Raw genomic sequence first — 14,107 nt, forward strand, 5'->3', positions numbered from 1 at the left:
AGGTTAATTTATTGTGCTTGGTCCGAAAATTGATTGAAACACAAGTGGATTTCGTGGTTGTGGAACGTACGACTACTGGCAAGTTACTCTCCATTTTCTGGCAGCCATTTTAAAATGCCCTTACTGGACTATTTACTCTAGTCCAGTAAGGTATACTTGCGCCTCAGGGTCCTTTACTATCCCACTTCACCATCGGGTGGGGGTACACGTCCGGAGGCAGGATATAGAACATGTTCCTACCAAAGAAAAAGAACAAGGCTTCATCTCCCTCGGTCACGTCTGTTTCGAGTGGCTCACAGCGGAAAGGCCCGTCGGGTCTCAGCCGTTTGGAGGGTCGCCAGGTGGAGGCTTGGATGACTATCCTTGGCGACTTCTTCTCCACCTATCGGCCCGTTGATGATGCATTTTGCGCCGTGCGCAGAAGTATACCAGCTCCTTTAAGGGCTAATGACGAACGCAAAGTACGGACGAAAGGCTCCGCCCATCTCCGTTTTTAACAGAGAAACAGATGTTTCCTTTTTGTATTAATCAAAACGTACTTTTACTTCATCCTTGAGTCCAAGTGAATGTTTGTGACAAACCCTCAAAACATTCTTAAGAAATCACATTTACAAGATTGGGAGGGACCGAGTCGTCCGTCCCGCCTGTTGCCGGCACAAAAACACCTTAATGACAAACTCAGTTGCAGAACTCAGATTTTCCTTTATGTTTACAGCGTGTCAGGTTTTGAACGTGCATCTCCGACTCGTCGTCGTTTGTCTGTGAACCCAGTTCTACCGGTTCTGGTCTCAGTCAGGACTCTGAAGATCATGCTGCAGCGTCACGGTTGGAAATATAAATTCATTCTTTATTTGGGGGCAAAATATATATTTGAACACAAGTCTGAGTGGAAGGAGAACGTCAGCGCAGTTAGCGTTAAAAACAAGCACATTAAAGTCGGCGTTGCTGCTCCTGAGTGTGAGCGTTTGTAACCTGATAAATCAGCCGATGTCCAACGACGCCGCCAGCAGAAATGAACTTTCACTGACGGACACGGAGGAAATGAGACAAAAAAAATTGGTGTTATTTTTTCCCTTCTTTTTCTTGTTTAAACAAATTATTTCAACTGTTTGACAACAGAAGTAAAAGTTAGATATTAAAGCTTCATGGACACGTGTGCCAGCAACGTCAAAAAGCCACAAACGGCCGCTTGATATCAACCAATTCTGTCATTTTCTCTACATGCAAGCATTAAAATTGTCAGTATTGTAAAAGATGAGACGTCCGTGTTCGACAGAGTGCGCTGCTTGCTATTTTTTTTTTTTCCAACAGATTAAAAGGTGTGTGCTTCATTGGGGGTGGGAGGGGGCGGAGCTCCTAAAAAAAAGCAGGTGGCGGTTTGATTGGCTAACCGCTGCTGGGCAGAGCTTTGGCGAGGCTGAAGCTACAAAGCCGGTCAGCTGGTCTTCTTCCAGGACGGGTTCCCGCGGTTGGAAGCAGGTTTTTTATTGGGCTTTACAATGAGAAGTGGTGCATTGACATGACAGCGAGACTAAGCTGTCCCCCTCTTCATCGTTGCGTCCGAACCTCTCACATGGACTCAAACTCGTCAATGCGCTGCTTGGTGTTGCCCTGGCGGATCTGGCGCAGGGTTTTGTACTTGTCTCTCCCCGCTCTGACGTTCTCGGCGTGCAGCATGTCGTTCTGTGTTTTCTTTGTGTCGTCCCGGGCCTCGGCCAACTCCGAACTCAGAGCCTGGAAAACGAGACAGGGATGACATTAGATGACAATCTTGTTTAGTTACCACTCGTTTTACATTTAAGGAGTACCACAAGGTTCAACACTAGGCCCCATCTAGTTCACCCAAAAACAGCTGTAGAATTGAAGTACTTGTAGTGTATATTATTAAGTATTTATGCTCTACCTGCAGCTGTTTCTTGACACGTTCGTTCTTCTGCGCCTCGGTGACGCGCTGCTCTTCACTGCGGTGGCTGGAGACGCCGTCGCTGAGCAGCTCGGCGCTCGCCTCTGCGTTCGTTTCGTCCTGCTCGTCGTGCTCTGGCGCCGGTGGAGAAGTCATGGCCGTCTTCAGCTCTTCCCGGGTCTTGTCCAGGTCCTCCTGCGCCGACAGAGCCTGGGAAAAAAGAGAAAGAGTACAGAAATCAGAAGGAGAATTCCCAGATGACACACACAAACGTGACACAAGTACAGGGATAACATTACTTTGTGTTGCCACTCGGTCGCTTCCTCTTCTTTTTTCCTCTTTGCCTCTTCAAGCAGAGCGATTTTGGCAGTAAACTCTGCTAATTCAGCAGCCTGTTGGGAATTAAAAAACACATGAAAGTGAAAGTTCCCATTTCAAAGCATGATGTAATTTCAAATATACATATATATGTATGACAAAGGCAGAGTTAGCAACTTCTCATTTTTTTAAGAAACTGATCAAACTCAATAATCTTGCCAACGTGGAAAGTCAGTTTTCAAGGTATAAACACTTTCCAACTGGGAAATGATGTTTGTAAACTGGTTAATCTGACACAACAAATCCCATAGAGAAAATCAGTGTCTTTTGCTCACAGGGACACAGGAGCTGCTCGTCTACTGCTGCCACCTTTGGTGAGTTTGTGTCACTGAGGTAAATCTGAACAAAGGATTTCAAACACCAAAATCACTAAATAACACATTTGAGCTTAGTGATGAAGGCAGCAGTGGAGGAATAATTCCTGTTTGCTGTGATATAAAATCACGGATTTTCTCTATGGGCTTTGGTGTGGGAGATTGAACATGTTACAAATCAATAATAAACACTGTTTAATGGTAAGAGAGAGCAGTAAACACATCCTGAAGACCACACTGACATAAGCAGGCACAGATTGTTTGAGATTAGTCTTTTGTTAAGGGGCTAAAATTGGGTTTTCCTCTCCTGTCCCTGCTGTGGTGGCCATATCATCGCTGAGAGAGAGTGTGTATGTCAGTGTTCCTACAGACTCAGTGTTACCTGAGTTAAACGTCGTATTGAAAAGTAAAAACACTGCGTGGGTTGATGTGTGTGTGAGTGCAGCTACCAGCTGTTCGTGGTTCTTCATCTGGTCGGCGGCCTGTTGAGCCAACAGAGCCTTGGCCTCCTCCGCCGCCTGCCGCTCCCTCTCCAGACGCTCCGCCTCCTCCTTCGCTCGCTTCCTCTCCTGCTCCAACTCCATCGCTTTGCGGGTCTGCTCCTCCAGCTCTGCACACAAACATCTACATTGAATACTACGCTTTCAGCAGGAAAATACTGTCTTTCAGTTGTTGTTTTAGCCGTTAGCCCTGAAGGATTCAACATTGCGTTGAACAATTACTCTAAATTTGATCAAAATTGCAATATATGCAATATTTCTTGAAGCCAAAATGTGTGTCAAAAAATAATTTAGATGCAACACAAATCTTATGTGGGCAGACAGCGAGTGTTCTTTTAGCGTCAACTAAGACACATTTTCAGGACAAAGACGTCTCAGCTAGCTGGCAAACTAGAGACGGTGGTTCCAAGGTGTGGGTCTGGACCCATAGATGGGTTGTGGGAGTTTAATTTTGGGTCCCCACCTCAACTTGCTGAACGTTCCCAATATTAAAATCATTTTAATGAAAACACAGCCATAAAATGAAGTTTAATTTATATCTTTATAGCGTTTGAAGAGGAGAGTTATGCTAAATATCACACTAGTGACACATGTAATGTCACTAGTGTGTCATAGAGCCGCATATTTAACTCCATAACTTATGTTCCCACACATATTCAGCCACTAATTTCTTATATCTATGAAGTATGAGGAGTAGAATCTCTGCTTCATGTGGACTTGAATTAATCTTAACCCTTTAACACCTAAGCTTAAAATGTCCGTCTGCTCCGTCTAACAATTTACAATGAAGGAATTGAATTTCTAACAGTATAAAACATATTTAAAGTTTATTTGAGTATTTGTCTCAATGAGCAATAACAGGCCAAAAAAATGGAAACTATGTGATTCTCCAGCTTTCTGCAACAGCCCGAGTGAAATTATCGTAATAACCACACGCTTTGACGTGCAACTTGTCAGCTTTCAGAAATTGTTGGATTTGTTCCGATAGCGTTCAGTGTGTTAATCTCAATTTACAGATTACATTTTCAATCTTTTGATTTATATTCCGTGTTTGTGCTGTTGAATCTTAAAAGTGCTGTAAAAAATAAAACTGTCTTCCCTTTCAAAAACACTCAAAGTGTTCAATTTACATGATTAGTGTCTTTTCTGTCAGGACACGTCGTCTCTTCAGCTTTAAAATTCCCAGGATTTAATTCCAGGTCTGATTTTATTTTTTTTTTCCCCATTTAAATGGAACATTTTTGTTTCTCACACCTTTGCATGTGAAGTCAGGCGCTTGAAAACTTATCTCTCTCTGAAATCTCTTTGTACAATATGACTTTACGACATGCGGGTCCTTGCAGCTGTATGACTTTCACAGGAGGATTTATGTGAGGCAGAGTCTGCAGCCGCCTGAGGCTTGAACCCGGCCACAGACACCAAAAACAACACGTCAAACAGTGTCCACTTTATGCAAATCTGCAGAAATGTGAGCGGATTTGTTTCGTTTAAGGACCTAAGTGTGTGTGTGTGTGTGTGTGTGTGTGTTTCTGTAAATGGTCTCACATGAACCTGTGAAACCAGCTGCAGTCTGTGTACAACAAACAAAAGTAAACATTTCTGGAACACGTTCAAAAATGCAAATCTGGAGCGGAAGTGTGGATTTATGCTGTGTCGTTCTCTGTCTTCTGTACAGTTATTTACAGTCATAAGATTGATGTCAAACACAGTGAAATAGGTTTAGTATTCTCAATATTTTTGACATATCCAACACTGCATCACATACTTTCTTACAGTGCTGCTTATGTTTTTACACCTGTACAATTTTAGACAGATCAGGCTGAAATTTTAGTGATGGGTAGGTGATCACCCAAGTATGTTCCCATTCAATTTTGGTAAGAATCCGCTCACTGATGACATTACAAAACAGTGTCAAACTTTCAAGAAATCCCATTCTATTTCAGTGGGCAAAACTGTGAAAGAAACAATCGCATCTCTGTCAAAACTTGTTGGATTTTGACAGAATTTAGTGTGTGTAATCAGGATCACACACTCTACAATCAGACTAAATTTCATCCAGATCTTATGCAGATTACAGATTTGGCAGGAAATGAAATGTAACATGGTTCAGCCCCATTGAAGTTCAGATATCTACGTACATCAAGCAACGCAGGGCGTGAAACAGTAGGTGGCGTCGTAACAAACAAGGGAGACATTTACCTGAATATGAACTTCACTTCTTAATAAACACAAAATTCAAGCACTTTCAATGACCGATTCAAATTCTGTATGAATTAATGTATAAAAAAACCACAAAAGAACATGGATTTTATCACGTTCACATCGCCTTTTCACTAATCTTGCAAACATTGATTTCATAGCAAGAGAGGTTTTCAAAAACCACAAATTGTCCCCCTGTGTGTGTCTCGTGTCTTACCCGTCTGAGCTTGCCGCGTCTGCTCCTCGATCCGTGTCAGCCTCTGCATCAGCTCGTCCTTCTCTCGCTCTATCCGCTCCTTCTCCTTCTCGGCGTGTTCGCGCTTCTTCTTCTCGTTCTCCAGCTGCGCTCTGTCGCCAGCAAACACGGGAGACAACGGTCACACATAAATGCATAAGATGACATTGTGATTCACTTATCCGACATATTTCTTAAAAAAACAGCCAGAATAAAAGGAGCCGATACAGAAGGGTAAGAATATGTTGGTCCACTTTACAAAAACCTGTTAAACACTTTATTTGTTTGATTTATAGCTCAGTTTTTGTTAATCTATACAGTGAAATTTGGTGCTCGCTTTTTCTCATTAACAGCAGCAGCAACTCGGCACCAAGCAAACACTGCCCCCTACTGTTCAAACAAAGGCAAACACGCAGTATGTTCTCATTAAAAACACAAATTTGACTATTTTGAAGTGTTTTTTTTGTTTGTTTCTCTCATTTTTCAGCTTCTTAAATGTGATCATTGTCCTGGAAGATAATCACCAGATTAAACAATTAGGAAAATAATCGTTAACTGAAGCCTTAAACTCAATTTGTGCACGTTTCTAAGAACCCATAAGTCATCGGTGTATTAAAACATAAGAAAACTAAATTATTTGATTATTTTTTATTCATTCATTTATCCAGGAAGTGTCCTGTTGAGATACAAGATCTCTTCTTCCAGGGAGTCCTGGTCAAGATAGCAGCATAAATAGTACAAATAGTGACAGAGACAAAGGTATTTCAGATATAAAAGTCACGACAGAATATAAACGCTAAAAGACCTGGGATTATGGCGTCATCATTTCCCTAAAGTTCCACGGAAACACAAGGCCGGCGGTTTGAGATTTTCCCTCTCAAATACCGTCTACAGTCCTAAAACGCCATCTCCATGTGGACGGGCCTTTAATTAAAGAAGAACTTTCCAGAAGGATTAAATGAAACAGTGAGGGTAGATGAAGGAGGAGCAGCTCGTGCCGCTCGTACCTCTCCATCTGTTTGTGGTGCTTCTCCTCTCTGGCCTGAGCCTTCATCTGCTGCACCTCGATGGTGTCGGGCTTCCTCCTCCTCATGTACAGCTCGTGGTTTCCCATACACAGCGCCAGGATGCGCTTGTTGATGCGCAGACGAGGAGCGTAAAACACAAAGTCCTGAAGAGACAGAGAGCAGACACACACACACACACACACACAGAGAGGCTTTTAACGACGTTTACAAAACACAAACAATATAAACCGCGTGAATTGAGCGTCCAGCGTCACTTACTGGAGCTTTCTTGTCGATGGGTTTGATGACAAACTTCTTGTCGTTGAAGGAGATGTTTCGGATTTCGCTCCAGGGGAAACCGATCTTTGGCGACAACCTGAGGACAGAGCCGTGAGATTTGTTTAGCTTTGTGTTTTAGACACTTTATTTATAAGAGCTGCAACTGTTTATTCATTATTAATCAATTGGACTTTTTGCCGTCGTCCTTGAAGCCGATATATCGGGAACTAATATCGATATAAGCTTTTTTTCCTGGCGTCCAAATTCATGTTACAGCAGATACATTTTCTTCATTTTTGGTGTGTTTGCCGACATCCCATAATACATTTTCAAGTCAATACGGATAATATCATGCATTCATGTCGATCAACATATTGTAAGGGATGTTTTATAAAATGATGTCTGAGATTTCAGCTTCTTAAAAATGAATAATCCTGTTTTTTTCTGCTGAATATAAAAACTAAGTTAATATAACTGTATCATATATATATATATATATATATACATATATATATATATATATATACACATATATATATATATACATATATATATATTGTGTGTGTGTGAGATTCACTTACTTGTCTTCATGCTCGTAGATGTTGAGGCCCAGCGCGTCCACCCCGAGCCACAGCTCCGTTCCCTTCTTGTTTTTGATTTCAAAGTAGTTGACGCCGTACATCTCCAGGTCCTGAGCGATCTTCAGATACTCCATCATGGCGTCCTCCCTGCACATATGTGATTCTGATCATTTCCATGTGGATTTAGATTTTAGTTTTATTGTCATTGCATATTATAAAAATACAAAGAAACTATTGTTGGTGTCAGCAGAGCCGCACCATTTGAATAAAGCTAGCGGTCAAACTTTGTTAGCTCTGGAATTAGCCGCAGGAGGTTAGCCACTAGCTTGACATGACAACGCTACAATATAATTGTAACGATGGTTTGATGATACAGTGATGAAGTTATGATATAATATATCATGACATACAGTAAATACGCATACTTCGCATCAAACGCTCTTACCTGAGCATGCTCCTGTGCTCCTCATGCCAGGACTGTATTCTGTCCTCCCACTGCTCCTTTGTCAGCTTGTGCTGCTCCAGAACTCTAAATTACACACACACACACACAAAGGTGTAAAACCTACATTTTCTTGGCCAGTTAGCGGTTAGCCGCTAGCTAACCCACAGAGCTTTCTACATCATTATCAGACAATGAGCAGATTTTACTTTACCATTTAATGTAAGAAATAACAATATTTAAACAATATTAAAAAATCACATGTTCAAAAGTTTGATTTACTTATTTATTTAGTGTCTCAGATAGAAGCTAGGTTCATGCGAGATGTGGGTGATTTTCACCTTTTCCAGTGTGACATTGTGACTGGCACCATTTACTCAGAAATCTAACCCAAAATAATCTAATCTAATCTATTTTAATTTAATCTAATCTAATCTAATCGTTCAGGTGCTGTTGAGTCTGCAAGAGGCACAGAAGTTAATGATACTATTATATATATGATAATTATAAAATAAAAGCATGTATCACTATAGATCTTTTCCGTATGTCATACAGTATATATATATATATATATGTACACACACACGTCTGTATATATATATATATATATATATATATATATATTTATATATATATATATATATATATATATGTACACACACACACACATATATATATATATATATATATATATATATATATATATACATATATATATATATATACATATATACATATATATATATATATATATATATATATATATATATATATATACATATATATATATATATATATATATATACATATACATATATATATATATATATATATACTATATATATATATATATATATATATATATATATATATATACACATATATATATACATATATACATATATATGAACGCACGCTGTACCTCTGTGGCAGTAGCCGGTCAGAGCCCAGGTAACCTGGCTTGTGAATATCTTTGTTGTAATCTCCGTATTTGGCCTGGACAGCGTAGGACGCCAGCAGCACGGCCGTCTCTGGAGGACAGTAGTTGTCATCGTTCAGTATGGCCTCCTTCACCTGAGCAGGAGGAGGAGGAGGAGACGAAACACAACATCAACATATATAAACATGACAGTAGGGGCATGGGGAGGCGTCAGCGTCACGCTCTGACCACTAGAGTGTGCTGTTGGAGCAGTCACCTGCAGGAAGAAGAGCTTCTGCGTGATCTCCTGGATGAGTTCCTCAGACACGTCCTCCGGGAAGAACTTTGCTCTGAACTTGAACTGCAGTGGATTCTCCTTCTTCACGTCCTGCTGCGTCACCTGGACAAACAAGGTTTTACTCAACTTTAGTTCATTTACATGTGTGTGTTTTTATCACTTTTAACGTTTTTAAATTCATATTCATTCATTTTTTTTTCTCTGGCCAGGTCTTTATAATCGAGATGTTTTAATAGCCTTTGTTTTTACGTCTGGTTGAGCACTTTATTTTAATTATCTTGCAAAGGACTGTGTACAAAGTGCTATAATAATTAAGTTTATTCAGATTATTACTGTAAACCTGCCACCTTTAAATCCTGTGACGCCAACAATCGATATATAAATGTCCAATGTTTGCACTTTAACATGATGAAGAGTCTCATCATTTATGTTCCCCCATGTTTTAATGTGAGAGGTCCACAAATACGATGACACCAGACTCACAGAACATACACATAAAGTTCATATTAAATCACAATAACATGAAATTAACTTCGTATGGTCTACCTCCTGCGGTATACGTAAGGGCCACCAGGGGGCAACAGTCTACACTTTATACAGTACAGTGCATTCACAGTTTATTTTGAAAGTGTGGATTATAAAGCTGTCTGCAGATAGAATATTAGAGTGGGATTAAAAACAGCAGTTTACAAAGATCTTACTTTAAGAAAGGATTAAAAAAATGTGCAATATATAATGTGTTACTTATATAAAAAAAACAGTTACTCTCATAGAACTCTTATTCTTGTCATATTCATATCCTGCATCAAATTTTTCATTTAATCTGGGTTTTTTGTTGTGTTAATTCTGAAGAAGCAAATTTAATAGCACCCAGTTTCCACAGGGATTAATAATACATTATTCTGACGTGATTTATGAAGATCGTGTCGTCTTCAGAGTCTCTCACCTTCTTGTTGAGCTTGAGCCACGTGACGTAGCCTTTGCTGTCCGTGTACTGCAGCCCGAAGAACCACACCTCCCTTAATCCCACCGTCTTCACCACCTGAAAACACACACACACACACAGCAGATTATTCATGTGTTTATTTATTTCATTCTTGAAGAAGGAATGAGCTCCCACTCCACTTCAGGCCACCGCCCCTCCCCCAACACACTTTTAACCCAGAGTTGAGTCGTTTCCGTTTCCTACGTGTGTTTTATCTCATTTTTCTTTTGTATTGTTGTGGGTTTTTTTAAACGTCTTTTTACTGGCTTTTATGTGGTGACCTGTCGCCCTCATTAGCCCCCTTATTGTTGATTTGTATTATTATAGTATGTCCTGCACTTTGGTATAAACATAAATAATAATTATAAATAAAACTGGATTGGATTGAAAGAGAAAAAAACAAACACATATATATATTAATAAAAAATAATAATAAAAAAAAAATAATCCTAAACAAGAATGAAAAGGAGCAGGAAGAAGATAAATCTGATAAGAACGTTCCAGATTATAAACTTTTTCATAATTAGATTAGATTAGATTATAGGAGGTAGACCAATTAACGGCCTGATATTAGAGATTTTAGACGTGTAATTTTAACGATTACTCTAAATGCATGTGTGCCATAATATTGTTTATAACATCGATATCGACCCTGAAAAACTGATATTGGTCGACCCCCCCATTATAGATTAGATTAGACTATATTAATCCCACAGCAGGGGAAATTACAGAAAATTACAGAAGCAAAAAAAGCATTGCAAAAACATATAAAAGAGGGAGATTTGAATCAAAATAGATTTATCATGACAGGGATATACATAAATGACATTGTTATTTTAGATAATATAAACCATGTCGCCCATGTATTAGATCTTACAGGACTGAATATTTACGTCTTTCATAAATCATTGCATTTATGTGACTATACAAAACAAATAATGTGAATAAAACATATGTCAAGAAGACAGAGAGAGAGTCCCTGAGGGAATAATTATTTATGTAATCAATGCAGCAACAATCAATACATGTAATAAACACACACACACACACACACACACACACACACACACACACACACACAGTGTGTAGGACCTGGGGCAGGGAATGCGCTCTGCAGAGAACAGCTATGCGGATGCTGAGAGCAGATTTAAGAAGTGACGCTTCAGAACCAGGATGAATGTGTTTGGGAACGACAGCACAGAGAATAATGAGAGGAGGAGGAGGAGGAGGAGGAGGAGAGAGCGAAAGCGCGAAAGAATAAAGCTGATTGCAGCACTGAACAGGAATCTTTTATGGAAGATAAACTCACTCACAGTCCTTTATCCAAACTTCAACCATCACAAATAAATAAATGTCTAACCCTTAATCTAAGCCTGACTTATTCTTATAATTCTAAATCTAAAACCCAACAAAGTCTTGATAAACTAATGTCGCCAGGACCACAATTGCAGTTTTAAGATAAAGAGTTCCTTATTAGAATATACTGACAAACACACACACACACATACACGCTGGCCTAACTTTAACCTTAACCTAACTTCACCTCAAAATGCAATAATTTGGGATTTGATTTTTGTCCCCATAATGTGACTGTGTGAACAGATTTAGGTCCCCACAACATGAGGAATACCTGGAACACACACATAAAACTTCATAGACATAATGCCGAGCCCCTTAAACTTAAACTGGACAGCCTAACCCTAACCCTTAAACCTTAAATCCCTTACCTTTAACCATAACCACAATTCAAATCTTAGTCCCCTCAGAAATAAGGTTCTGCCTCATTAGGACCAGGTTTTGGTCTCCATGATGATTACTGGTCCTGACAGAAAAGAGGCAACACATACAAGGACACACACACACACACATATACAAAAAAACATAGCGGTGTAATAGGCGGTCAAAACCAAAAATGATTTTATTTTCTTATTTTCCCAGAAAGAACACATTTGCTGACTCAGATGTTAGCTAAAGTTGTTAGCTTAAGTGGAGCTAACAGCTTGCAGTGATTTACGCACAGGAAACAGGAAATATGTAATAAAACATATATTTAAAAGATTTGACACCCATGATAATTCATGTACACGTCACAGATCACGCGTTACTGTATCTATTTTATTTATTTTTAGCTCCTGATGGACACATGAGACCTCACCGTGTCCACTGACGTGTGTGTCGTTACCTCGACACCTGTTTGACCGCTCACTTTTCACCGTCTGTCTCCTGAGGTTCACAGTCTGAGAGTCTGACGAGATGAAGGAATGAAGCTAATGATTATTAGCTTCATTTATCTCCACCTATACACAAGGGCTGCCCAAAGTGGGGCCCATTCAAAGGTTTAATTTGGCCCTCTAGACTTATTTTTAAAGAAAAAACTTGAGTTATACTAAAAAAAAAAAATTATATTATCACCGTTTATGTAAAATTATTATTTAAAGTGTAACCAAACCCATCAACCGGTGTAAAAAATACCAAATTATTATCATTACTTTTCTTTCTTTTATTTCTTTCTTAATATTTTTTGCTCAATATAACAAAGAAATCATTAAAAACTGAATCATTTTTGTTTGTGGTCAAAACAAGACACTTCAGGATGGCGGACGCTTTATTATCCAAACAACTAATGGATGAATCGAGAAAATAACGATTAATGACGAAATAATGATTAGTTGCAGCCCAATGTGGTATGAAACAGATTGATTAAATCATGTTTGCACTCACATGAGACTCTAAACATATGTATAAATATGTAATTCTATATAAAACTGAGATTGTGAAAACATATAAATATAAACTGTGCGACCGTAAAACAACCACCCGCTGATTCACTTATGCTACTATTATGGCAGCAGCAGGAGCAGCAGGAGCGTGTGTGAACCCATCATTGGACGTGTGACAGCCGGTTGCTATGACGACGCACGCGGACACAGCAAGCCGAAACATTCAGATCTGGTGAGTCAGCTGTGTATGTGCACGCGTGCATGTGTGTGTGTGCATCAGAGCTATTAATACGACTTTCTAATACATCTAAAATCCACCTGATGCAATCAAAGTGAATAAAATCACGTGTTTAAAGTGACAGATCAGGGTTTTGTATGACTTACACATAGTATGACTTGTATGACTTACACGCAGACTCGCGTGACACATTAAAGGGACACTCTCTGATGGATGTCCACCACTTTATCTCACTTTTACATTCATGAGACTGAGATTTGTGTCACTTTGTAAACCACTCACTCTCCTACACCAAAGCCCATAGAGAAAACCAGCTATTTTACATCGCAGCACACAGGAGTTGTTGATCCACTGCTGCCTCTCACATGTGTTAGTTTGAAATCTCTCGTCTGAATTTACAGCAGCAGCTCCTGAGTCCCTGTGAGATAGAAATGCTGTTTTTCTCTATGGACTTTGGTGTGGGAGAGTGAATGCTTTTCTTGGTGTCCCTGCTGACACAGCATGTGTCATTAAACCTCTTACAACCACACTTAATTGTTAAGTTTTTGAAAAGTGTAATAAATGGTGGTGGTATTTAATTGAACACTTGTTTTGGTCCTCTTATGGCTAAAAAAAGAAAGAAGAAAAGAAGTGAGATTTACACAGAGCTAGAGGAACATACAGAGCCTCATATGACACACGTGTGATTTGATCTACAGGTATAAAAGAGAGAAAACAGACATGACATGAAACTACTCTGAAAGCTGCCCTTTACTTTACACTCTGCACACACACACACACACACAGTTAGACAAAGAGTTCTTTGTATGTCATCTCTGTGCAGAACCAGTACCAACCCAGAACCAGACCCAGCCAAGCACCCACTGGTACACACACGCAGGTTTGCACAGCTGCTCTTCTTGGGACTCTGCATTCACTTCCATTCAACCTAACCACAATTCAAACCTTGGCCCTAAATTTCTGGTTCTGCCTCAAACAGGTTCTGCCTCATTAGGACCAGGTTTTGGTCTCCGTGAGGACTACAGGTCCTGACAAGGTCAGTGTTTATGACAGAAAATGGTCCTAAAAAGGTTACAAATACAAGAACACACACACACACACAAAAACCT

General features: G+C 39.5%; 1 protein-coding gene across 2 annotated transcripts in view; it reads right to left on the bottom strand.

The window, feature by feature from the left end:
• Window positions 1-516: 516 nt before the first annotated feature.
• LOC122759256 (radixin) overlaps window positions 517-14,107 on the bottom strand; it is a 32,264-nt gene continuing 18,673 nt past the window's right edge. For both annotated transcript variants that reach the window (XM_044013977.1, XM_044013986.1), the window contains exons 4-15: window positions 10,002-10,097; window positions 9,035-9,157; window positions 8,761-8,912; window positions 7,842-7,925; window positions 7,397-7,543; window positions 6,816-6,912; window positions 6,537-6,700; window positions 5,512-5,642; window positions 3,045-3,205; window positions 2,203-2,295; window positions 1,904-2,113; window positions 517-1,734 (exon numbers count right to left, since the gene is read on the bottom strand). In XM_044013977.1, coding sequence (XP_043869912.1) covers window positions 1,570-1,734; window positions 1,904-2,113; window positions 2,203-2,295; window positions 3,045-3,205; window positions 5,512-5,642; window positions 6,537-6,700; window positions 6,816-6,912; window positions 7,397-7,543; window positions 7,842-7,925; window positions 8,761-8,912; window positions 9,035-9,157; window positions 10,002-10,097 — 1,623 coding nt within the window. In that variant the 3' untranslated portion in view covers window positions 517-1,569. The remainder of the gene's footprint in view (window positions 1,735-1,903; window positions 2,114-2,202; window positions 2,296-3,044; window positions 3,206-5,511; window positions 5,643-6,536; window positions 6,701-6,815; window positions 6,913-7,396; window positions 7,544-7,841; window positions 7,926-8,760; window positions 8,913-9,034; window positions 9,158-10,001; window positions 10,098-14,107) is intronic.

The sequence above is a fragment of the Solea senegalensis genome, linkage group LG2 (genome assembly GCF_019176455.1).
Source record: "Solea senegalensis isolate Sse05_10M linkage group LG2, IFAPA_SoseM_1, whole genome shotgun sequence".
NCBI lineage: Eukaryota > Metazoa > Chordata > Actinopteri > Pleuronectiformes > Soleidae > Solea > Solea senegalensis.